This window comes from Nanorana parkeri, unplaced genomic scaffold (genome assembly GCF_000935625.1).
Source record: "Nanorana parkeri isolate BGI_ZX_2015 unplaced genomic scaffold, ASM93562v1 scaffold1017, whole genome shotgun sequence".
Taxonomy (NCBI): Eukaryota; Metazoa; Chordata; class Amphibia; order Anura; family Dicroglossidae; genus Nanorana; species Nanorana parkeri.
Window position 1 is genome coordinate 35,319 of NW_017307285.1, and position 27,508 is coordinate 62,826.

General features: G+C 41.1%; 1 protein-coding gene across 1 annotated transcript in view; it reads left to right on the top strand.

Annotated features, from left to right (window-relative positions):
* The window catches only part of MRPL21 (mitochondrial ribosomal protein L21), a 19,298-nt gene extending 3,816 nt beyond the window's left edge, over positions 1 to 15,482 (top strand). The window contains exons 2-7 of the mRNA XM_018567182.1: positions 566 to 626; positions 7,427 to 7,512; positions 9,196 to 9,359; positions 10,845 to 10,897; positions 13,245 to 13,348; positions 15,378 to 15,482. Of these exons, the coding sequence (XP_018422684.1) occupies positions 566 to 626; positions 7,427 to 7,512; positions 9,196 to 9,359; positions 10,845 to 10,897; positions 13,245 to 13,348; positions 15,378 to 15,442 (533 nt within the window). The 3' untranslated portion in view covers positions 15,443 to 15,482. The remainder of the gene's footprint in view (positions 1 to 565; positions 627 to 7,426; positions 7,513 to 9,195; positions 9,360 to 10,844; positions 10,898 to 13,244; positions 13,349 to 15,377) is intronic.
* The last annotated feature ends 12,026 nt before the right edge of the window (positions 15,483 to 27,508 follow it).

A 27,508-nucleotide genomic window follows, 5' to 3' on the forward strand; every position in this document is an offset into this window, starting at 1 on the left:
GTACCTGTCAGTGTACATGATGCGAACGCCTTTTAGGCTACAAATGATTGAAGTACAGAAACCAATTTTTTTCCAAAGTGTGTCAATACAACAACAAGACCTGTAATGGGATGTGTAATAGGCAGTAACAATTCTGAAGAATTCTCTCCTATGGTTGTTGGATTGTTGAGTGATTCCCCTTCATGGGGAATTCAATGCAATATTATTATTTTATTGACAAGTGTTTCGTTCCAGTTTGAGGTCCCTAGGACTTGTGCTGGGCATGACGTATAAATACTCTTTTAGGAAGGTGTACTGTACTTTGCAGACTTGTGGCTTCAGGGTCACATTGCTGAAGGTAACTATTATGGCAAATAATTGTTCTAGTTTAGTGAATTTTCATGGTTAGACCTGTAAACAGCACAGTATTAGGAATTGTGATATAATAAGAGCAGAATATTTATGGATAGCTTATGGTTTTATTTGCTTGAATGAATAAATAGTCATTTGGATCTTAACCTTTATATAAGCTAACTTCACAATATTGCTTTCTTGCCTATAACGGACGTCTCCTTCTTTATTTCAGTAACGTTGCTCCGGCCGTCTCTTCGATATCTGTGCTCACGAAGCTCTTCTCTGCAGCCTAGGTAAATGTCACATCGTAATCCCTCAGGAGTTTAATATTACATTTCATATATACATTGTTTGCTGCTGGAAATTGTTGTAATAGACTGGATGTATAAGGTGCAATCCATTCACTATTGAAACACAGCCTTGAAATGAATACGGATTACACAGCCTGTCTGCTTAGTACTTGTGGTAGTATATTTCCCCAATTTTTAATTGGCATAATGAATAGAAATGTCCAGGGGCGACACACACCCCTCCGGGCCCAATCATTTGCGGCTAGGGTATTCCCCACCCCTTTTGTGCGCACCCAGTTCGCTGAAGCCTGTGCAAAACTGTGACCGACACACACCCCTCCGGGCCCAATCATTTGCGGCTGGGGTATTCCCCACCCCTTTTGTGTCATGTAGCTCTGGGACTCTGACCGCAACTGATTGGGCTTGGAAGGAGTGTGCCAGTCACAGTTTTGCATGGGCTTGGGTGAACTTAGCTGAATTGGGTTGGCACCAAGCCCCCACACATCATTAATAATGATAGAGACACACCTTTCAGGGAATACTTGATTTATAAGTGTTCTCTCTTTTTCTGAGATGAAGTGTCAGACTGTAAGGCTGCCCTGTCTTCTGCCTGAGCTCACTTTTATATTAAAAAATTGCCAATCAGCATCTGCAATAATGTGAAGCTCCACAGATATATTGTAGAGGATAGTATAGTAGAGGAACCTGGGAGACCTATAAACTCCGAACAGGACTTTCCCAGGCTCCCTCTGGGATGCTCTGCTACTATATATATATATATATATTATATATGTTTTTAATGAAAGTCTCTTTATATAATCGTAATCTTGTCTTCACTCCAAACTGCGTGTTCAACTGTGTCCCTGAAACAGATTGGAAACACCAATCATAAATGTTACCCCTTTCCCATCCTAGAAAGGTAAAACAGCTCAATTGGTAATCCCTTTGGTGCTCCACAACTCCCCCTGTACAGTATAACCAGGTAATAACGTTTTACCACTTCTCTTCCTCTTCCCACCAAGTGGATAAGATCTTGTATAGCAGTTCCTAATAAATGATGCACAATCCACTTTATATAGTGCATGTTCGTTTATTAAAATGACATAAAAACAATACAAAAGCTATTCCACTTGTGTAGAAAGTGCACGCAGCACTACAACAACTTCCTGAACAAATAGACCCACTGTATATCTCTTGTCTGACGAGATATACAGCGGATATAGCAGCTTATTGACTTTCTCAAAAGCCGTTTGTGGGTTTTACCCGTCATCATTTCGGGTAGCGTGTCGGGTATTATGCTTGAGATCAGGCAGAAGGGTCACAAACCATATAGGTCTTACAGTCTGACACAGGACTAGTATTTCGGCTCTGACAGGGAAAGAATACTGAATAACAGCGAACACCTGACTCTAAGACGTAAGGCTGCACTAGTAAAATAACTTTAATCAGATGTAAAGTATGTTTAAAAAATGAGGCCACAGTAACAGCAAGCAATATTAAAAAAAAAGTGTTTTCCTGTGAACAATATGCAGATGTCACTGCACTGCTCAGGCATGGGTTCAGTTGAAATTATCCTGACATAACCTCAGAAATTCGTGTGCTTGTTTTGTCTGCCATCTTGCTGTCCTGAGGGAAAGTGTATGTGAACCTTGACCATGAACTTCTCTATTCATTTGGCTTCCTTTTGGTCTGTTAAATATACCATTAAAAACACGAGCTGTATCTCTTCAGCAAGTGTAAACGTTTCTTATGAACACCTTCCAATGTCCTGTAGTGTGCTGACAATGCTGCACTGAAATTGCAAGCATTGTTATCAGCCCTGTCCTGTTTTCCTTTGAGAACTACTTCACACTTTCCACCTGTGTCATGGAGATGAGGAGAGGCAGTTTGTTCTGTAATCTTAACACTTTCTGTCCTAGGGTGACAGCGCTGCTCCTCCATAGATGCAGTACAGTAAGCGTTGTCATCCTAGGACAGGAAGTATGTTATTGGCATGATACCCAGGAGAAAACGAATGCAGCAAGTGTGTTACATGATATCAAGGAGAAAATGAATGCAGCAAGCGTGTTACTGGCATGATACTTAGGAGAAAATGAATGCAGCAAGTGTGTTACATGATATCAAGGAGAAAATGAATGCAGCAAGCGTGTTACTGGCATGATACTTAGGAGAAAATGAATGCAGCAAGTGTGTTACTGGCACGATACTCAGGAGAAAAGGAATGCAGCAAGTGTGTTACTGGTATGATACTCAGGAGAAAAGGAATGCAGCAAGTGTGGTACTGGCATGATACTCAGGAGAAAAGGAATGCAGCAAGTGTGGTACTGGCATGATACTCAGGAGAAAACGAATGCAGCAAGTGTGTTACTGGCATGATACTCAGGAGAAAACGAATGCCGCAAGTGTGTTACTGGTATGATACCCAGGAGACAACAAATGCAGCAAGTGTGTTACTGGTATGATACTCAGGAGAAAACGAATGCAGCAAGTGTGTTAGTGGCATGATACTCAGGAGAAAACGAATGTCGCAAGTGTGTTACTGGTATGATACTCAGGAGGCAACAAATGCAGCAAGTGTGTTACTGGTATGATACTCAGGGGAAAATGAATGCAGCAAGTGTGTTACTGGTATGATACTCAGGAGAATAAGAATGCAGCAAGTGTGTTACTGGCATGATACTCAGGAGAATAAGAATGCAGCAAGTGTGTTACTGGTATGATACTCAGGAGAATAAGAATGCCGCAAGTGTGTTACTGGCACGATACTCTGGAGAATAAGAATGCAGCCAGTGGGCTACTGGCATGATACCAAGGAGAAAACGAATGGAGCATCACATGTTTATTTCTTTGGTTTAGATACAATGTAATGTAGCTTGTATGGAATAGTTCCCTTTAGATCTTTGGCTATAATGGATACATGTAACAAAACTGTGCACAAATATATATATATATATATATATATATATATATATATATATATATATATATATATATATACACGTAGACTAGGTAAGTGGCAACTTGAGTGATAAATCTCCCTCAGTATGTGTGCTGCAGCTATACTGTAGATGTTTTGGAGCCCTTCCTGGGAACAGCAAAGCTCTTGCCAAGATATGTTAATGGAATTTGAGAGTATTTATTTCATTATCTTTTTTTAACATCAGACAGCCGTGTGAAAGTAATACGATCAACTTTATTTCAAAGAAACAATTGATTTTATAAAAGAAAAAGTTTTTCCCAGTGAAAAGCAGAAATGGTTTTCTTTGGGATGGAGTGAGGAAGCCTCTCTCTCTGGTTTCTGTTGCTTCCTGCATTCCTGTTAGGGAAATTCTTTAGGACAGGAAGTGAGGAAAAATCTCCTCAACAGAGTCCGAGCAGCAATAAGAACCTGAGCAATTTTCCAAAGCTGAATTGGCTGAGATTCAATCCGTGGGTGACCCTGCTTGGGACCACCCATCATGACAAAAGGTGATCTACTTTTGTCAAAGGCAGTGGGTGAACATTGACTGCAGCCAATCACAGTTCAGGTATTTTGACAGCTGGCAGGTGGCAATTTCTCCATCCACCTGCAATTTCTCCATCCACGCTGTGTAGTGTGAATGAAGGAATCGAAAGATTTCTCTCATTAAGCTTGTGGGACTGAACAAGAAAAATCTTAATTGGAGACATTTATCAAACAAATTAGAGACACAGTTAGTTGCAAAGTCTCTGCGGCCAGTTTACAATCCCAAGTGTCTTGTTTTCTCGAGCAGCCAATGTGACAGCTTACAAAGCTCTGAGATGGATTTGTTACTGAAGATGTGACAGATTCTCACCGTAAACGGGTATAATTAAGAAGTGGTCGGGTCAGATTTTATTTTGTCATAGTGCTTTAGAGCAACTGAGGGAAGAACTTATGACTCCGGCTGTAACCTTGTAATAAATCTGTCTCACAATTTGTGTCACTGTCCCTGTTTAACACAGCACTGCCAATTCCCCCCCGTGTGTATGACCAGCGTAACACTTTCCCAGCCTAAGGCCCCTTTCACATGGGTAGTCCAATTGTATCCGCCTGTCAGTCTTTCAGGCAGACCCAATTGGATGCCCAATGCTATCCTTTGGACAGCAGGGTCTAAACAAACGGGTGTCCATTTACACCCAGTTACCCCCAACTCCAGCCAGGTCTGGAAACACAAACATAACGTGGTTCCATTTCAATGGGGTCCGGTCATTTAATTTTCTTCTTGGTTGGACACAGATGACACAGCGGTGACACTGCTACCGATCCACTCAGGAGGGGATCTGTGTATGGATCCCCTCCTGATCATCCACATTTAAAGGGGCCTAATAGAAATGTGTTTTTAGTGCTCGGGGCATGTCCACTGGAAAGATCTCCTGACTTGATGACCACTTTCAAAGGGCTCTATGAGTGGGCAAAATCTCCCCAGTGGAAAAATGGCAATAAAATCTGACCGAGATTTTAACTCTCCCCTACCCTATCCAAAACTGAAGTGACCACACTCATCACTCTCTATGCCCTCTGTTAGGCTGCATTCATACATGGCGTCTTGGGAATCCTGTGGCAAGAAGCTATGGGTCGGGAATCCTAGGTGTGCATGTACAGATGCAGCTGCTGTGCCCATTCATATTGATGACAAGGTGACAGCGGCCGCATCTGTCAGCAGCAGTCCACATGTAATCGTACATGGTGCAATTAGTCGTGGTTCAGGATAGATGTCCTTGCATGTATCCTGCATTCAGGGGCAGTCATCTATCCTGAACTGCAGGTGCTCGTTCCATATACGATTACATGCGGACTACCGCTAACAGATGAGGCCGATGTCACCCTGTCATTAACATGAACTAGCAGAGCGGCTGAATCTGTACAGATGCAGCTGAGATTCCTGCCGCAAAAACTCATAATGTCTTGCTGCAAGAATCCCCAGATGCAGCATAAGCCCTGCTGAGCTCTTTCTAGGAACAGTGACGCTATGTTGGTTATTAAATTATTTAGTAAACATTTTTATTGAATTATACTTTTCATGTGAAAATGACATGGCCAGCTAATGTCCTAAACAGCAGCTGCTCATGTAAATGTAATAACATCATTATATCTGACTGTAGGAGTCACAATAGCAGATTTTACCAGTAACTTTCACAGAAAGGAGAATCTGGAATTGTGGTTTCTGATCTCAGGGCAACCCGCCAATAGCAGATGAAGGGATGTCTGTTCTCACTGAAAATATGCTTAACCCATGAGGGCCTGCTATGGGATATACATTTTCTGGAGGATCTCCCCTTTATTGAACAAGTTCAGTGTGTAAAAACCCAGCCTCCCTCCCTAGCCACCTATTGTAAGCTCATGTAGAACAAACAGGGGTGCCACTGCTGATCGCAGAGTCCATTATGGTATTTTATTTGTAAGATCAATACATAACTAAAAATGATTTGTTGTATTAATTAGGGATGTGCCGATACCGAATATTTGGGCGAGTACTCGCACTGATACCTTCCCCGGTACCGGTACTTCCGGTCAGAGGAAAATTTCGTCTGACCGGCAGTGCCGTAGGGGAACATGGAGCCAGCTTCCTGGGCAATCCGGAAGCCGGGTGGCGAGTAATGACCCACCTCCTGGCTTCTTGGCCGGGAAGCTGGCTCCATGCTGATTGGCTAAAAAGCTGGCTTCCTGGCCAGTCCGCATCGAGCCGGTCGAATAGCCGGCTTAATGCTGATTGGCTGGGAAGCCGGCTTCCCAGCTAATCAGCATGGAGCCGGTATCCCGGCCAATGAGGAAGCGGGGAGGCAGGCTAATTACAATCCAGCCGGCCAAACAACATGGAGCCGGCTTCCAGGACAGCAAGTCATTACATGCCGCCTGGCTTCCTGATTGCCCGGGAAGCCAGTTCCATGCTGCCTGGCTTCCTGATTGCCCGGGAAGCCAGTTCCATGCCAACGGAAGCATCGGTACTCTGTATCTGCCAGTACCGAAAGCAAAATATTGGTACTCGTACTCAATACCGAAAAACTAGTATTGGTGTATCCCTAGTATTAATCTTTACTAATAAAATTCCATTACAATTACCATACTCTACTATCGGCAGTGGCACCCCTGTTTGTTCTACAGTTGGTTCCACTTGAGACCCCTCTATACTAATTGGAGGGTCCCTAGTTTTGCATGGGAGCAGCCCCTCCAAGAATATTTGACATTTTAAAGAAGAGGACTATTGACCACCCAGTGCTAGATTTTTACCGGCCTGGTTGGGAGCTATGGAGAAGAAGACTGGGTTTTGTTTCAATTCTGAACTTTCCTATAAAGATACCTATCAGAATAGAAATATGGGAGCTGCCATTTTATGGCATAACCCAGGGTGTCCGAGATGATTTTAAACCCATGAATGTCCACAACTGGGGGGCAAAGCTTTTTTCCCGTATAACACTTTTGTAGTATGTTTGGCGATGTTTTGTTACTCTGATTGGTTTTCCCTGGGATTAAGTGAGATGTTTCAGTAGGGGCTTGCTGCCACAATGCCCGGTAACACTCTGTTGATGTGTGTTTTCATTCAAAGTTAAAAGACACATGTACTGCAATGCTCACATGCATATGCGCGGTGCCTTGTGCTTTGCTGAAAAGAAATACACTGGACCAATTTGTTTTTCATTCGTTGAGGGCCATTAACAGCCTTTTCAAAAGGAAGGTGTTGCTTATTGTAGTGTACCTCAAAGCATGAAAATTACAATGAATAGACTGCCAAAGTCTCCTTTGTTATTTCATGTGATTATTGCTTTCTGATTTTGAAATGATTGAATATAAAACTGTTTTCCAGTTATGTACCGAAGACGTCCTTATCTGAACCACCATGGCCAAAGATTGAACTGCCGGATCCCATTGAAGAAACGGAACAACATAGAGGTTAGGTCACAATGCTTTCATATTTTAATGTTGTTGTTTATAATAATGTTATTTTATATGTGGATATAATAAAACCGTGATTGCCATGGCAATCTGTCTTATTTTGAGGGAGCATTAGTAAGCGACCATAAAAAATTCATTTGACGCAATTGATTGCCCTCTTAGATGATTGTACCTGGGGCTGTTTGCAGCCTTTTTATATCTCTTGGGGTGAGATCTCTGTGCTTGGGTCTGCACACCTACTGAGACAATTATGAGAGGTTCCTACTCTCCCTGTTGGATATTTTATATAATGAGAAATGGAACAGAAGTTTAAGGGACACCCCCAGGTGGACATGAACAGATTCAGGTTTTATGAGAGGGCAGTCTTGCTGGTGGAGTACCCAGGATATTAAATATGAAGCCAGAGGCTGAACCAGTCCACCAGATTCCACCTGCAACTAAATTATCACTTTTTGATAGATCGACCCTTTTAATTTTTGTGTTTTAATTAAAGGGGGCAATTATTCTTTAGGGCAACCAGCAGAAATATACCTGTTAAAGACTGTAAATTATTATACAGGATTTATATAGCGCCAACAGTTTGCTCAGCACTTTACAATATAAGGAAGACATTACAATCACAATACAAATCAAGACAACATGGTAAGGAGGACCCTGCCCGTGAGGGCTTAGAATCTAAAAGCTAAATGCTTACTTTTCCTTTTGTCCGCATCGCCGAACATCACCGTGATTCTGAGAAGTCCTCCTTGAGAGTAATGGCATGGAGATCAGCAGGAGGAACCAGTGAGGGAGCAGCTTTTGTGCTTCTGTCACGAGATGTTTCCATTAGGGGCTGCACTTGATTAACACCAGTTACCGAAAAGACACTAAAACCAGTTGTTTTCTATGTGCCCCGTTCACAGTGTTGCAGCTGCCTTCAGGTTGGTTGCGGAAGTCACCGCCGGTTTTCGCACTGCAGCGGAGGACCGTGAATTAATGAAGTGTCAATTTGACATTTTAATAAAGTTAAAAAGGAAAAAAATTAAACTGTGCCTTGCGTTGTGACAATGAAAGCCACTTCTCCCCCAAAGCAGGCACACAACGGACCCTAGCCTGCACACTTAGCCTCCATTTACACAGGAGCGGTTGTCTGCGCATATTCAGCCATACGAATACACGCAGAACCACTCTAAACCTAAAAAACAATGCACTTTAAATGCATTGCTCAGACTTGCGGCGGCCCCGCGGTTTCCGCAAAATAGAACAAGCTTGATATTATGGCTGATTCCACCCATCCACGGCTCTTTTATATCTGCAAACGAGCGGAATCCGTGCAGATTAAAAAATTTTACGATTTCGTGCCGCGCAGGAAACGCAAACGCTATATGTGAATGGAGCCTAAAACTGATCGTTTTAGTGTGCGGCTAGTTAAAACAGGCCCTTAAGTGCTTAATCCCTGCTATAGCGTGCTTATCTTGCAGCAACTTAAAACTAATTATTTATGGGGCTCACCCTTGCTTGCTTCAGTATTTATTCACTTTGCAAATGTCTGCTAAAGAAAGCAGATGTTCTTGTAACTATTGTGACAGTGTTTTTTATTTATACGCTTGTATAGCCATGTCCACCAATCTTTATTTAGGTTGTAATTAAATAATTCTGTCTTCATTTTGTTTGTCCTTTTTTTTCTTCTTCTTTTTGTAGAGCTGGTTAAAAATGTAAACAGCCTCATCGCCACAGGACAGTTTGGGCGTCTTTTCGCCATCATTCATTTTGCAAGTAAACAGTGGAAAGTAACTAATGAAGACCTTGTTTTAATTAACGGCTCAGTGGAAGCACAGTGCGGAGACCGAATCCGGTTAGAAAAGGTATTTTTCTTCCACTCCATTTACTGTTTTTTTTATTATTATTGGGGGGGGAGGTTCAAAAGTTAAACCCAGTGTAGGGATGTGCCTGAAGATTGTTTTATTTGGACTTAGCCCATACATATTTAGCCATATGTCAGTAGACTGGGTCATGGAAGGGCTGACATGTTCCTTAGACCTTAACTTCAGACACCATAGTTTGTTTTCATTTGGTGTCATTCATAGGTGTTTACATCTTCCCTTAGTTATGTACAGTGTTTTTTAATCAAACTTGTTAGCCTTTTTTTAGTCTCCCCGGAGAATACAGAGCTTGCACTGTACTTCCAGCTCCTTACTGCCATTAGCGAGGAGGGCCATACCAATAAGGAGGCAGCCCGAGGCGGTATTTCCTTAGGAAGGGGGCTTAGGGCGGCCACGGCGCCCCAGGTTTCTAAGAGCTCTTAGCAACCTGTGACACTGTCCGGCTTCCTGCCCAGCTCACTGACGTCAGTTGCCAGGGAGCTGAGCGGGACTCCAGCCAGAGCTCCTGGCAACCAGTGACATCAGTGAGCTGGACCGCATAGAGAGTCGCTCGTTACACCCATCTACTCTAGATGCAGCTGCCTCCTAAAGAAAAATCAACCGTTAGACTTTGCACACGCTGTTTTAGGGTTCTTGAACCCGGGTGCCAGCTTATTTTGTAATGTCGGCGTATTGACACTGGCCAAGAGCCCCAGGTGGAGCATACACCCGCCCAATTAGAGTCACTAATTAAACCCACACATGTACACAGGTGGAAAATCTCAGGCGCAGACTGGGTGTAATCAAGATTTTTTTGTCTTTGCACGTGAGCAGATTTACTCAATGCCAGCCTATACCCACCAACAGCGTACAGCCATTGGCTTTAGTGTGAGGCTGTATGCTGTACCTGAGGCTCTCTTCCTGCGGGAATACACCGGCATTTACAGCATATAGGACCCGACGCCTGTGTGTAAGAGCTCTTAATGTACCTGAAATATATTTAGCTGATTTAAAGTGAAAGTTCACATGGGCTTTATTGGTGAGATGCGTTTATTAATATATCCCTGCAATGCAAGGTCGGTTTTAATAGATGAAGTAAGCTAGGGGCAGGAAAGTATCAAGACGCTCTCCTTTAGGCTGTAAAAAGCAGTAACGTTCTAGTTCTGGTGACATGTATGGAGCTGTAGTGACCTACAGTGGGGCCCCAGCATCAGCAGAGTGAAAGTAAATGATTGTTTTGCTGACATTGGTGCCCACAATGCAGAGCTGCTTCAAGTCACATGATTTCACGTGCTGGCTTTAGATCATGTGACCTGGAACGTGAGCGCAGTAATTTATGTACATGTTTGCCTTCACTGCCTCTCTTGTTGCCAGATGCCCTACTCAGTCATGTGCAGTATGCGTTTAATGGAAGATTTAATTGGAGGAACTGTCTTTTGTACTTGGTCTATGTAGTAGAATATTTATTGACTATTCTCCCTTTCTCAGGTGCTTCTGGTTGGCAGTGATAATTTCACACTTATAGGAAAGCCTCTACTTGGGTAAGCTATTCATTGCCTTCATTATATATTCTCTGTGAACCCTTACAGAACCACTTGCGATGCCAAGCTGCAGCTTGTATTAACAAAGCAATTTTTTCAAGGGATAGAAATAAAATTCTACTGCTTTATAAAAAACACTTGTTTGGCCGCATCTTGATTACATAGTTTGGTTTTTGTCACCAATCCTCAGGAAGGTCACCATTGAGGTAGAGAGATTTTAGAGGGGGCTAACAACTTAAATAAGGGGGGTGGAGGGCCTGAGTCAACAAAAATTTAACTTGTTCTCCTTAAGCACACACACACACTTCCCAATGCTTTGTATTAAAAAAAATGGTGAAAGTAGGGCTGCAGCTAACGATTATTTTCATAATCGATTAATTTGCCAATTATTAAGTACGATTAATCGGATACAAAAAAAAAAGGCTCCAGTGATGGACTACTAGTTTCTATTGAGATTGTAGTCCATCACGGGAGCAAGCTTGGTGCGGTGGAAGTTAAAAAAGAGTGTGGTGTGCAATATAGTACATTATACAGCGGCGCAGTGCAGAATACCAGCAGCTATAGAGGAATGTAGCAATAGTACATTATACTATAATGTACTATTGCTGGGATGTGTAGTCCTCCTGTAGCTGGCGTTATTCTGCATTGGGCTGTATATAATGTATTATTGCTGCAATTTGTAGTCCTCTATAGCTGGTGGTATTGTGCAGTGCACTGTATAATGATTATACGGCGAAATGCAGAATACCAGCAGCTATATAGGAATACAAGAAATGCCAGCAATAGTACAACATTATACTATAATGTACTATTGCTGGGATTTGTAGTCCTCTGTAACTGCTGGTATTCTGCATTGCATATAATGTATTATTGCTGGGACTTGTAGTCCTCTATAGCTGGTGGTATTCTCAATTGCGCTGTATAATACGCAATGCAGATTACCACTGACCAGTTATAGAGCAACTACAAATCCAAGCAATAATACATTGTAAAGGCTGTTTTATGTATTATTGCTGGGATTTGTTGTTCCTCTATAGCTGCTGGTGTTCTACAGTGTGCCGCTTCTTTTTTTTTTTTTTTTTTAAACAGGAAACATTAAAACAGGTCCCCCTTACCTGTTTCTGAACCCTTGTAAGTCGCTGCAGGTGTAGGTGTAGTAGCTTAGATATTATGGCGAGAGTTTTATTTTTTATAGGATAGGTGACCAATACTCATATAGGAATGGTTGCTGGGTGTCAGGTTAGTGATATTGGACAACCAGAGGACGAAGGCGTGCAGGGAATATTTTTGTCCCTGCGCAGAGGTCGCACTTGAACGGCACTCGTTCAGACAGTGTTTTATATGTCTATGTATATTCCAATAAAAATCTCCTAATTAAAGACATACCCAGATGCCATTAGTCTTACTTTGGGCAAGTCATTCTGAATAGAGAAAGCTGGTTGGATGACCAGTGAAACGTCTTCAAGAAAAATACAGCAAGTCCAGTTGCCTTGACTTTTTTTTTTACAGATATACTATTGCACAAGGGTACCAGGAAGTAGAAAAACAATAATTATAAGTACCGTAAAAGAAAAATGTTTGTTTAGTAAATGTAAGATTTCATCTCAGCATGCCAGGCTGCGGGATGAGGTGATTTTTAGTGAATGGGGTTAAAACTCCACTTGAACGTGAATATCTTGCCATAGTATACAAGATACACAAAACTTAGTATAGTTGAAAGCTCCAGATGCCACATATAGCTTTGTAATTCCTGCAGATCACCCAGGGACCTCGAAAAAGAAATGTCCATGTTTGCAAACATTGAAAATCTCATGTGGTTGTGGGCTGTGGCGTGCTCACATTTCTACCTCACTATTGGCCCATCATTGTGATTTCTGGGCGTGGTGGCGTGGTTGCTGTTTTGCATATCAGAGCTCCTTGCTTTTTTAGGGTCCCTTGTACCAAAAAATGCAAAATACCCTGCTGGAGGCGCCAACTACATTATGCAAGTACTTTTATTTTTTGTTTTGTTTTAGTATGCCTCCAAATTCTTACTTCAGGTACTGCTGCAGCTCATAAAGAGAAACAAAAAGAGCATGTAGGTTGGAGTTATGAAGTTTTTACTAGTGATTCTATATTAATGTAGCTTTCTTTCACCTTCATTATATAGTAAACATGTTTATATAAAAACATCATAAACTATAGCTTTTTTTAAAATTTTTAAATGAGTTCTGGTAAATGAGTAAAATATGCGGTGGTTATCTGTTAAATAGATTCCAGATTGGTTTCCCAGGCATCCACATGTCGGAAGTCTGTAAGACATGAAACTATTTTTACTATGTGTATTTTGACATTATCGTGTTTCCAGGAAAGATTTAGTACGAGTTGAAGCCACAGTGATTGAAAAAACAGAGTCCCATCCCAAGATCAACATGAAGTTTTGGAGGCGACATAGATACCAGAAGAAGAAAAGTAAGGATGTATACAGCTAGAAATAATACTGCTACATGGGAAGGAAATGTGTGTGGCATGTGTTTTGTATTTGATATACCTTGAGGACTAGTGTACACAGACATTTGAGATCAGGTCAGATTAACGTCAGTTGGTGCTTTCTTTTTTCCCCCTCTATACAACTCAGTATAAGGCCCCGTTCACACCAGGGTGGTTGCGGATCAGCGTGGATTTTACAACGGTGGTTTTGAAAGCACCAACTGAAAAAACAGCAAGGTTCCATTGAAGGCAGTATCAGCGGGAAAAAAAGGGTCAGGGAGCGATTCGGGCAAGAGGACGGTTCGGATCGCACAGAGCCAAACCGCCTTGGTGTGAACGGGGCCTAAATCCAGGAAAAACTCATGGTAAATACATCACTGATACCTGTGTAGTCTGGCCTTGGAGTATTCCCACTTTTGCAGCCAAACTGAGATAACACCAACAGGTCTATTCCCAAAAGGGTGAAGAGTTTGGAGAAGACAGGAGCAGTGAACAATCTAGGACAACATAGCTGAACTGGAAAGTGAGCTGAAGTGGAGAATTTTTCCAAATCGGCTATTTTGGCCTAGATTGTTCACTTCTCCTGCCTTCTCCAAACTCTTCAGCCTTTTGTGAATAACCCTGTTAGTTGATATTTGTTACACTTACTATTCAAATATATTTCCAGAAAAATACTTTTCAGGTGCTACCTTTATGGAATCACATCAAGTTATTAATCGTGTTACATTTAGAACCTCCTCATACATTATATATGTAACAGGATTTACAACATGATACACAATAATCCTCTAAGATATTTAGTGTTGGGGTTAACAGGGTGACGTGGGGGATGTAGACCTCGTAAGGGAATACAAATCTTAGGTACTAGAGTTTTGGGGGTTTTTTTTTAATGTGTGTGTTGTTTTTTGTTTTTTTTACTGCATGGTATTTTTGTACATGTAATAAAATAAGAATTGTTTTCTATTGAAAGAAATGTGTCTCTGTGATTCCATAAAGGTAACACCTGAAAAGTCGTTTTCTGGAAATATAGACCATTCTCATAAGGGGAATGTGGTACATTCAAAATAATTGGGACTAACCCATATAGCTGAAATTACCATTCATATATAATCCAATAAACATATATTTAAAAGTTGCTGCTTACATTTTACTTGCTCTTTTCTAAAATAAAACAAACTCCAAAATTAAATTATCCACTGCTTTGCAAGGAAGTTGGGGAGTTAATGTTTACTGTACTGTGCTGGCAGATCTCATTATTATTTGTAAACTATATATGTACACGGTCTGCCTAACAAGGATTTAGAGAGGCTTGGGTTACTGCATTGCAAGTTAATGAGGCAAACTCCCCACTTTATCCCCCTTCACTTTGAAACTGTTAAGAGTTGCTTGCAGTCTGCCCCAAGGGCGTACTTCAAAGAAACAACTAGAAAGGTAATTTTTTTTATATTTATTATTATTTTTAAGTATGTTGTGTGAATGGGGATATAGAAGAAACATATATTTGGGGTTTCTCAAATTTGACTGCCAACCTGGAAATACCCCTTAAAGGCATAGCCCACCTTTTGCAAAAATGTTAAAAAAAATACATTCACATTAATTTATATTTATTACATTTTTGCATTGAAGGCTGCAGAGTGTTGCACAGGCCTCTACATTGTTTATGTGCCAGGTCCGTACAGAAGTACGGACCTACCGTTATGGACTACAAGTGCTGTAACGTCACTGTGTGCTCCATTGCAGGGAAGGGTTCACCAACTGTTATTAAAGCTGACCATTGTAAGCACTCTTGTCCGTATAATAGTTTTTCCTTCTGTTGTTACTGTCACTTTTGCTGGACAGCTTGTTCTGCGTGCAAAGGTGGAAAACAATAAAGGCATGTGAAGGAATTCATATACTGAATGCTATTATTGCAGGTTCCTAATGAGTATAGCTAATCCAGTAAATATTAGGTTTACTGCATCAATATTTACAGTACATTCTAACGGGTTTTTTTTTCTTCTTTGTATTACAGTTACTATTACCCCACAGACCATCCTAAGGATTAATTCCATTGAAATTGCTCCCGCTTTATCTTGAATATATTTTTGTACTGTAAATTTGCTGTTATTCTAATTAAAATATCTTTCTTGTGTTTACTCTAAACTCTTTTTTGCTCATTAAAAATGTGTTGCATCATCTACATTGCATTTATTGTAGGGATTCTTAGTCTTGCACAAACATAGGCTACATTCACACTAGGTGCCATTAGATGAGTGTATGTGCATTTAAAAAGCTTTTCTAAACACATAGACAATTGTAATCAAAATGATTTAACCCCCATTGCAAATCAGGATTATTGGCAAAATCTACAGACTTTCAGCTGTTTGCAATGAAAAAAATAAAACAAAAGCAACTGAAATAGGCCAACACAATGAATGTTTCAAGTGGTTTCCCCAAATTCAACTGAAAATGCAATTTTTAATGACTTCTGCAGTTTCCAAATTATTCAACCCCTTCATGGGAAGCATCTAGCACTTAGTAGAGCACCCTTTTGCTGTTATGACCTGTGGCAAACGAGATTCATAGCCAGACAACAGCTTCTGGCAACATTGCTGAGCAATCTTAGCCCATTCCTCATGAGCAGTGGCCTCCAGTTCAAATATTTTTGGGTTTGCGTGCTGCAGCCACCTTTTTCAAATCCCACCAGAAATTGTCTATATGGTTCAAGTCAGGTGACTGTGATGGCCACTCTAGAATCTTTCAGGACCTTCTGCAACCAAGCCTTGGTGGAATTAGAGGTATGCTTGGGATCATTGTCCCGTTGGTAGGTCCAATGACACCCAAGCTTCAGCTTCCTCACAGACAGCATGACGCTTTCTCCTAGGATTTCCTGATACTTGAATCCATCTTGCCTTCTACACACTAGGTTTCTAGCACCAGAGGATGCAAAGCAGCCCTAGAGCATCCCCAATCCACCACCGTGCTTAACTGTGGGCAATGTGTTCTTTTCAGCATATTCTTCACTCCTCTTCCTCCAGGCATAACGTTTATGCATAGGGCCGAAAAGTTCCAGTTTTGTTTCATTGCTCCACAGAACGGAATCCCCAAACTTCTGTGGCTTATATGATTTTGAGCATATTGAAGCCAAATTTGCTTGTGCTTTTGGGTCAGTAGTGATGTATGTCTTGGCGTCCTGGCATGGAAACCTTCTGCGTCTAGTACGTGCCTTACTATGCAAAGTGAAACCACAATGCCTTTTGCCACCAAGTCTTACTGCAGGTCTTTTGCAGTCACTCGACCTTCACAGAAATCTGGTTGCAGCCTTATGATGGCTTCCTTTTTTTGCCCTGTCCAGGTAGTGTAACCACTCTTCCTTTTAACTTTGAGCTTGCTAACTATGCTTCCAACGATCCCTAGGAACAGTCAATACCTTCACGATCTTCTTGTATCCTGTTCCTTGTTGGTGAAGGGTGATGATCTCTTCTTATAACTTTTGTGACCATTCTTTTGACTAAGCCATATTTGTAACATGCAGTCAAACGTGACACTCAACAAACTCTGCAGGTAAACCCAAAGCCAGTTCGGGTATTTAATGTGTCCTAGCTCAAACACGCATGTTGCAGCTAATGAAGCCATTGATTAGTTGCATCAAGTGTGCTTGAGACACCTGCTTTGCAAGTGCTCTTGTGAGGGCTTATATTCAGTGGGTTGAATAGTTTTGAGACTGTCATTAAAAGTTGCATTTTCAGTTGAATTTGGGGAAACCACTAGAAACATTTGTTGTGTTAACCTATTTCAATAGCTTTTTGTATGATTTGTTCATTGCAAGCAGCTGAAAGTCTGTACATTTTGCCAATAAACCTGATTAGCAAAGAGGGTTGAATGAGTTTGATTACAACTGTATATTCATCTAATGCTTTCCAATGGATCTATTCACACTTTGCATTTATATGCTTTTTATCTGTGTTTAGACAAAATAGAAGTTGGGTGAATCTGGGAATCTATTTTAACTTCTAAACATTCCAAAACGCATGTAAATACGATTTGATGCTAGGATTTGGTAGCAGATGGATGTAAATACACATAATTTAACGCATGTAGAAGCATAAACACAACATCTAGCCTGACAGATTTGTCTCTGCATATAGAGCACAAACATGCAAGTGTGAATGTAGCCTTATTGTACCAAGACGTATACGAGCTGACATTGCTGGACTCTCCTGAATGCAAGTTGCTTGGCTATCATGGTGACCCTCTGGTTCAATACTTTACTATCCCAGAACATGTACGAAGCTCAGGAGGTATGACCTGACTCTGACTTCGCTTACTGAATGTTTGTTTCAGGTCTGTGACTTGGTACTGAAGTTAGAGACATCTAGGCAACTAGCGTTTTCAAAAGGAAGATTAGGACCGTGATGGGTTTCAGGTCCGTGACCTGACGTCTAAAGCACAGGGACAGGCAACCTTGGAACTTCAGCTTCTCTGGAACTACAAGTCCCAGGAGACATTGCAAGACCCTAACAGCCACAGACATGACTCCCAGAGGCAGAAACTTAATGGGATTTGTTGCTTTGCCACAGCTGGAGTGCTGAGGTTGCCTACCCCTGCTATAGCGCTTTATAATATCTGTGTATATTTGCTCTCCTATTTTACATTTACATCTATGTGGATGAACCAAGCACTGTGTACAGAGGAAAGGGCCCAAGTGCTTCTGTTCAGAAGCTTTGGGAAGACTGGAACACTAATCAGAATCAAGCAACTCATTTTAATAAAAATTGGAAATCCCATAAAACGCTCTATAAATAATTGTGTACTTTTTCCCTTCTTCGCTTCATTTGACAAGCACACAAGCTGTCTTGTTGTACATGTCCCAAAATACAATGTGTTCTGTGCCTGCAATCTCCTTATGTCGCCCATTCTAAGCAGAATTGTTTGGCAATGCAGAAAAGACTTCAGCTGAAGACCCCAAACAGTTCCCGGTGACCCCAGGCCAATTAATATGTCTGCAGCTGACACTCAAGTCCGGGTGTTTGAGCTGTGCTGAGGGAACTGCAGAGGATTGTTAATCTAAGCTAATGGAGCCTCTGATTAAGTATAGGAAGGACAAACTGCAGGGGTTCGGGAACAAAGTTAGGGAACATTTCTGAGGGAATCTGGGACGCAAAAAGATGCACGTATGCACCCGAGATGTGTGCAGAAAAATTAAAGTGTCAAGGAATTTAGTGGAATGTGTTGATGTGATCTACTCTTCTGTGTAATAATCAAAATCACGTACAGTGGGATAACTGGGAAAATGAACCTGCTTGAGTTTTAAAGTAAACCTGCCATGAGAAATACAGTGGTGGCTGCCACTGATGAACCCATTCTGAAAATTCTGTTTTTCTTGCTGTTATGCTGATCTCCATTGCATCATTACATGAGTCAGTTACCCAGAACAAGTATATACAGCAGGAATGTCAGAGCAATGTCTGAAGTCCTAATCTGCATATTTGCTGTGGCTGTCTCAAAAAGCACCGATGCCAGCACGACAGCTAGGCAACTAGCAATTTGCATGAGGGCTCAGCATTGCCAACCTCCATTTTCTTTTGTGACAGGTCTTCTTTAACTCTTGTATTAATCTTGTTATGAAAATGTACTAGTGAAAACAGGATTTTAGAAATGTCTGAATTTATTAAAAAGAAAAAACTGAAATCACATTGGCATAAGTATTCAGACCCTTTGCAACAACACTTGAAATTTAGCTCAGGTGCCTCCCATTTCTCTTGATCATTGCTGAGATGTTTCTACACCTTGATCGGAGTCCACCTGTGGTAAATTAAATTGATTGGACGTGAGTTGGAAAGGCACACACCTCTCTATAGAAGGCCTCACAGCTAACAATGCATACTGTAGCAGAGCAAAAAGCCATGAGGTCAAAGGAACTGCCTGCAGAGCTCACATAGAGGATTATTGCAAGGCACAGATCTGGGGAAGGCCACAAAACAATTCCCGGTTTCCAAGAGCACAGTGGCCTCCATAATTCTCAAATGGAATAAGTTTGGCACAACCAGGACTTTTCCTGGAGCTGGTTTCCTGGCCAGACTGAACAATCGTGGGGGACAAGGGCCTTGGCAAGAGAGGTGATCAAGAACCTGTTGGTCACTCTGACTGAGCTCCAGAGATGGAACAAACCTCCAGAAGGACAACCATCATTGCAGCCCTCCACTGATCTGGCCTTTATGGCATAGTGACTAGAAACACATGAAAGCCCACTTGGACTTTGCAAAAAAGCACCTGAATGACTGTCAGACTGTGAGGAACAAGATTATCTGGTCTGACAAAACCAAGATTGAACTGTTTGGCCTCAATTCTAAACGTTATGTCTGGAGGAAACACTGATCATCACCTGCCCAATACACAAGGCTATGCCCTATTATGCACGTTTTCATGCTCAGAGGTGCATTGCAGCATGCTGCATTAGGCAACCCATTCAAAATATATGGCTGCAATGCACAAAAATGTAGTGGAGGCTTTTTGAGCTGTGCGGGGAAAACTGCAGAGCAATGTTAATCTAAGCTAACATAACCTCTGATTGACTTACAGAAAACTACAGGAGGGTATGGACATGAGATCAAACAGATGAGGTATGTCACCAGCACACTGGAAGGAAGTATTCAAAAAACATCTTTATTGAGGCATGCACATCATGTCACAAAGAAAGCAATGTTTTGGGGCCACTCAGCGTCCCTTCATCATAATGTCATAATGAGCCTGATAAAGGAACCCCGAGTAGCTCCAAAATGTTGCTTTCTTTGTGACATGATGTGCATGCCTCAATAAAGATGTTTTTTGAATACTCCATCCTCGTGTGCTGTTGATATACCTCATCTGTTTGGACTTGCGCGGCACCATACGTGGCCACTTCAGCACCCATTCAGCAGATCAGTAAGGAGTGTGGTAGGATATACTGTACATTGGACTTGGATATGAGACCGGTCACCCTGCACAAGGAGAGAGAGCAGCAGGGACTGGTATTTGCTACAGGAAGCTCCTGCACGGAGGCAATGTTTCACACTGGATTACTGCACAGATCTGGAAGAAATACAAACACATCAAGATTCAAGTAAGAATATACATGGCTCTTGTATTTAGACAATCATTTCTTACACTGGAGGTCAACTATAACGCACTCAGGAAGTGCACTAAAACAGCCTATCTCAGTATCTGCAGAAGAGAAACTGGTACGATGTATGATGATGTTTGCTAAGACATACATTCCCTGGCCAAACAAAGTCGCTTTCTGGATTCAGCTAAACAAATGGGTAAGAGCCTACCATTGGATAAGTTTTATGATCTGGGGTTGGTTCAGTTGGTCAGGTCTAGGTTCAGCAACATTATATCCCCCAAAAATTAGGTCAGCTGCCTACCTGAATATACTGAATGATCAAGTTTTTCCATCAATGAATTTTACTTACCTTGGTGGCACATTGGGCATATTCTAAGAGACTGCCAGGATTCATCAGGCTCAAATTGTGAAAGAGTAATTTAGGGAAAATAAGACATCATTATCACACATGGATTGGCCACCACAGAGTCCAAACCTTTAACCCAATTGGGATGTGCTGAAGAAGACTTTACACAGTTGTCTGACTCTCCCATCATCGCTACAAGATCTTGGGGAAAAATTATTTCAACTCTGGATGGAAATAAATGTTGTGGTATTGCATAAGCTTATCAAAACTGCCATTATGAATGCGTGCCGTAATCAAAGCTAAAGGCAGACAAAGAGTGTGTGCCTTTTTTTTTTTTTGGCCAGACAGTATATCTACCTGCCCAGAAGGGTTTTCTTTTTATCCTGAACTTTTACTTTAAACTAGACTCAGAACTGCCAAAGCTGATAGAAATGCAGAGGGATTTGTATTCAATGTATATTGATTAAAAGATAAATGTAATTGTCCAGAAATTCCAGAGAAGCCAACGCTGGGTGTTAGGACGAGAGAATGTAATTGTTTGTCAAGAAGAAAATGCAGAAGGAAGCTCAAGCCAAGAGAGAGGCATGCTTATAACAATAGATGAAACAATCATGGACAGTTATCAAGAACACACACTAAGTGGGAGGAATAGTTATGCTGGGATTAAACAATGCCTAATAACATGACCCTGAACTTTCAAATGACGATTTTTAAAGCTTAAAGACGTGTACGTGCACGATTTTTAAAGCTCAAAGACGTGTACGTGCATTCGGAAAGGCGAACGGCCTGTGCTGATACATCTGAACAAACAGAACAGCTACCTCCTTTTTTTACCTCTATGGCAGGGGGTAGGCAACCTTTGCACTACAGTTGTTGTGGAACTATTATGCCCATGAGGCATTGTAAGACTCCAGATGCATAATGGGATTTGTAGATTCAACAGAGCTGGAGTGCCGAGGTTGCCTACCCCTGCTTCATGGTAATGGAAGGTTACGATTAATGATTCAAGTGTAGTCTGCAGCACTGACATGTGTTCTGTGTGTGTACAACACACTCTGTTCACTACAGAAATAAATGACTGCCTTCATTCCTGCACTGACATTCCTCAAACCATAAGCAAGGTTTTCACTGAGTTTCTGTGACGTGTTCACATAATTAAAAGAAAGTTTTCCCTCTCTTATTTTTTGATTTGTGATTGGCTGCCTTGAAGTCAGACACCTGTCATTGGGAAGAAAATTGCGGCTCAGCCTATACATGCAACTTTGACGGACAAAAAAACAGACATGTAGCATTTTACCTGAAGCAGTGCCAGTGACAGACTGCATCATATTTGTCATTTTTTATTTTGTCAATAGTTCAAATCTTATCAGTTGTGGACACAAAACATCACTTATTAGCTCTGCATGCTGAAATTAAATCAAATGACATTCATTATTTAAACAAACATATTTTTCTTTTACTTACAATTGCTGTTTTTCCACTTCCTGGTCCTCTCAGGCATTAGTGATGCAGCTAATGCCTGAGATCTTCTTCCTGGGAAGGTTACATCACAGTGCATTGCTGGGAAATCTCGTCTGTGAACTGCAAAATCTTGTGATATCTCAGGACAAGAAATGTTTTTCCCGTTGAGATGATATGCATGGTCACATGTCCTAGTTGCATGTGCCAGAGTTCCAGGAAGTAAAGGGCGAAATGCCCTTAGTAAAAATGGCAACTATGAAAAGAAATATAAGGTATGCAAATAATAAAAAGCCGGCAATTATATAGAAGTATCTGTTTGTAGATTGTCATCAGTGGCGTCACAAGGGGGGCGCGGGGGGTCCGCACCCGGGTGACACCATTGGAGGGGGGACAGCCATTTTGGTCTCACCCCCTCTAAAAAGTCAGGCACTCGGTCATGGACCGAGAGCCCGACAGTGTCAGGAGAGAGGAGGTGACCAAGCTGCATACCTCATCCCGCCGGGTGAACGTCCCCTCCTCTCCTCTCTCTGCCGGCACCCATCACCAAGATGGCCACTGGCAGGCGTCAATTAGATGACCATGCGCAATGATGTCACTGCAGGGTGTCACCCCGTCTCCGCTCCGGGTGATACCCGGTCTCCTCGGGACGCCCCTGATTGTCATTACTAAACATTTCTGTAGGTGCCTTTATTGTCATTTTGAATATAAGAGTAAACTTCCTCTATAAAGCAAGCTTTTTTATATATTAAATGTGTTCCTTTTCAACCCCTTATTAAGCATTACCCTAGTCAGCTTTATTTAACTAATTTTCCCCCTTCTCCCATTAGCTATTGTTTACCTGATTTTTTTTGTTTATATCTAGTGAAGGAAAAGAAAAGCTGGGGGTTTTTAGGCACCAAAATGACAACTTCCAAGACAATAAATTATAAAATATATATTTATTTATATTAAATTATTAAAAGAGGTGAAATAATTTCATAAAAGCAACCTAATCGGATAACTCCCTGAGAGCTCACTCCATTACTGTTCTATCCTTCAGAAATGCATAGGTAACATGATTGATTGAATCACAGTACATGATAGTAAAAACCATGATTGAAAACAATTATCAGGATTGACATGATTGAATAACATAACATTTCAAATCATGATTATAAGAATTACATTTTACATGATCAAAGGTTTGACAATGAAGGGATAGCTAACAATTGAGGAGCATAATTTGTCTCGACGTATCGCGCTTGACGGCGCTTCTTCAGGAGAAGGAAGTTATCATTCAAGTAAGTCGATATGTGTGCGTCCCTGCAACCCCGTGCAGACGCAAAACCTGAGCCACAGCCATTTTTTCATTCAATAAATGTTTATTATGATTTTTTACATTTTCAATACACAACAAGCACAGAAAACATGAGGTGCTCAACATGTACAGAAAATAAACAAAGCTGGCACAATATATGGCCAGTAATGGTGGAAGGCACAAAATACACGATCATGAAACAATAAAAAAGAAATATAATACAATACAATCAAATCCCAAACATACGTTTATTTCTATTTTTTAAAAACAATATAACAACTTTTTACATTTTTTTTTTTTGTGTTGCAAAAAAAATAAAAACAACCTTTAATTTATTTGCAAATAACTTTACAATGCTTTGTGCCAGAATCATATTTCAATATTATTTAAACAAGACAAATGATCAAATTACAGGCAGTCCCAGAGTTACATACATCCGACTTATATACGACTCCTACTTACAAACGGAGACTATTACTGTACAGCAGGGGTAGTTGTAATTCTACCGCACTCGTGCCGACGTGGAGTGCTCGCCTTTTTGGGTCTGATTTGTAGTACTGTATGTACATTACAGGAAGTTGTCTCTTAGACGTGCAGATGAGGGGTGCACGCCTCTTCTTCCGGGTCACTAAGGTTTTTACTGCGGTCTGTACCCTCATTAGAAATATTTAATTTCACTTCCTCTCCTTGAGACAACAGGAAGTGAGAGGAAATCTACTCCTGAAAGGGAAATTCACTCCTGTAAGATGACATGATCATGGGAAAAAGGTGTCTCCACTGAAGCTTTATCACCAATCCTTGTTTCTACGACAGCCCAAAATTTTCAAAATCCAATTGTCACAGGGGCAGAAAGTGAGGTGAAATCTTCTGAACAGGGGTACACACAGCAAAACAAACTTAACCCTTCCCTATGCTATCCAAAACTAAAAAACATATATTTTTTTGGCTGGAGTTACACTTAAAAAAATGTACCTGTTCCGACTTGCATACAAATTCAACTTAAGAACAAACCTACAGTCCCTATCTTGTTCGTAACCTGGGGACTTCCTGTAAATTGATACCATGTATCTACAGTAACAATTATTTGTTTTTAAAACGAGCACTGATCAAAATATAAAAGAAAAATTGTGCATTTTTAGTTTTGTTAAAATTTTTGTCTATGGATTGTAAAGAAAATAAAATAAGAGACAGTTTTGTTTGGCCTAAAAAAAAAAAAATAACATGTATTATTTTGTTATCATTCATAAAAAAACGTAAATGATAAATAAACAAGCCCAGAGCATCAAAATTGCTCTGACACATTATACAGGTGGAGTATATACTGTAGGTGCCAGAGTTGAAGTGGTATTCCATTAAAATTTTGCCTGGAGTGTACCTTTAAAGATCTCTACAGGGGTAACATTTTTCTAAATGAATGCTATTTGCTTTATTGGCTTGTCTTATGTCAGTATCACATTTGACAGATAAATGGTGTTACACTCCCTACTGCAATTTAATTAATGCAGCCACTAGCTACAAGTATACTTTAGATAGAAAGTTATAGCCAGCTTATCAGTGCACCCGGTACATGCTGCTATACTTCAAGGCTGGCATGTGTCATGAATGCCAACTAATTCAAGAAGCACTTGACAGGCTGAAACAGGACACCCGTGGTGGCACCTAGCCATTATACTACTTCCAGTCTCAATAGACCAGGTCTCTCCACAACATCTCTGGTGTGATATGTAAGCACAAATACTTTCCATTGTGAGTTCTAAATATGGAACCTGTGTTTATTCCTCCCACAATGCACTGGGGCAAGTGTTTTTGTGGCTGTTATCAGGCAGAACTCTCATCGCCTCTAATCCCTGTTGGCATCACTCATTTCTTACTTGGTTTAAACCAACTGGTCCATGCATACAGTGGACCTATGCTCAAAAAGTTTATCCTTTTTGATGGGGAATATTTAGAAAGCAGTACCATGACAAATCTACTGTTTGTCTTCAATTTCTATTTACTTACTCTTATGTAACTGCCTTGACATTCCTGTTGTGTGGATGTGTGCTTCATCAAATGTTCCTGCTGCTTCTATCATTCTCCCCCCACTAGTCTTCAGATCACCTGTAGCCAGGGGGCAGCTCCGAGATGAGGAAGCAAAGCCTTGCCTCTATGAAGTTGTTGCCTCCACACAGTATGGAGCAAGGCAAGCTGACTAGTCCTTTGCCCTCCAGTTGACTTTTATTGGGCACAGCTTCTACTGGTCCCTTTTCTCTCCTGTTGACCATTGTTGCCAGGGCAGAAAGCTAGTTGCCAGTCTAAAATGTTAAAGGCATTACTTGCACAGGAGTAAAGCTGAAATCACCTAGTGGAGAACCCTGTTGTTCTGACAGCTATCAAACTTTGGGTTTTCCCTCACTGGCATAATTTCTTCCCAATAATATTTATAAATATATATATAAATTTGAAGAAAATGAAAAAAAAAGCAATCCTAAATTCTGACCAAAGGACTACACTTAATCAAATACTTTTAAAACAATGTCCCAAAGAGAAAAGGATGTATAATAAATTATTTTTATACTATAATTGTATCAAACAAATACAATATTAAACAGAGGTATACAGCTAACAGAGGCATTCGGATCACTATCTGGTTAAAGCTGACATAATGATCACGGCTGGGAACCACTCTGACTGATTTACAGTAGTTAGTAGTCAGTGAAACCAAGTTTGACGGTTAGCAGACATGAGAAGTATTGATTGATATTTGTCAAAGATATGATGTAGATAAGCAGTGGTCAGTAGGGATGCACCAATACCGTTTTTTCGGTCGAGAAGCTGACCAATCAGGAAGCCGGGCAACATGTCATAACATGGAGCCTGGCTTCATCATTTTACCGGGAAGCCGGCTCCATGCTCCCTCATCACAAGTGACGAGGGAGCATGGAACCGGCTTCCCGCCATTCAGGAAGCCGGGCAGCATGTAATGACGCACTGAATGGCTTCCTGATACTGGCAGTATCGGGCTAGGCATTGGAGCATTTGGGCGAGTATGAGTACTCCCCCAAATATTCGGCATCAGCAGCGATACTAGTATCGGGTATCGGTGCATCCCTAGTGGTCAGCTGTCTTCATATAAGGGGCCTCATGCATGGCCCCTGACATCACCAAAGGGCCTCACATAGTATTTTCTAATACTGCAAAAAAACTGCCAGAGACTGCAGATATGGGACAGGAGGTGGTCAGAGACTGTGGACTTACTATAGGAGTTGTTGGAGACTAGGAGCAAGCTTCAGGAGACTAGAGATACTGTACATTACATGAGTCTGCTTCAGATGCAATTAGAACCCTTTTACAAATAATTTCTTCGACATTCGTGCTCTGTGCAGCCTACCTAAAAAGCTTGCACCACAGCACTATCCATTACAAAAGATTAGAAGTAAAAAAAAAAAGAGAAAAGGGATAGATAACACAAAAATAAAGTAGCGTGAAAAAAATGAACTAAACCATTCAGCTACTAGAACCCATTCTAAAGAATATTTCCTTCATTGGCCTTAGTAAGAACCTAGGTAAGGAAAATGATAAGTGCCAAAGGGCTGCAGGTTGGGCACCAGGGATGTAGTTGTACATTAACACATCCTTAGCACAGGCCATCATGAAGTCTTCAACACATTTGACCTTCCACTTGTTTCCACTGGGAAGGAAGCATGGGGATGTCTTTTCGCTATTAGCAAAGATCATTCGTAAAACATCCTAAATTTTCTTATCTGGCAGATCTGCTATGAAAGCTATGTAGGCTCCCTGACCTTTTCAATCAGCAGTCATCAACACATGGTGGCATCCTTGATGATTCTCATTGCATGACTGCACCAGAATCATGGTGATTATGAAACGCGTATGGCCAGCTGAGCCGAGCTTGAATTGTACTTTAAAAGTCAGAATTTGCACATAAGTTCAGCTGTCTGTGTCTCTGGATCT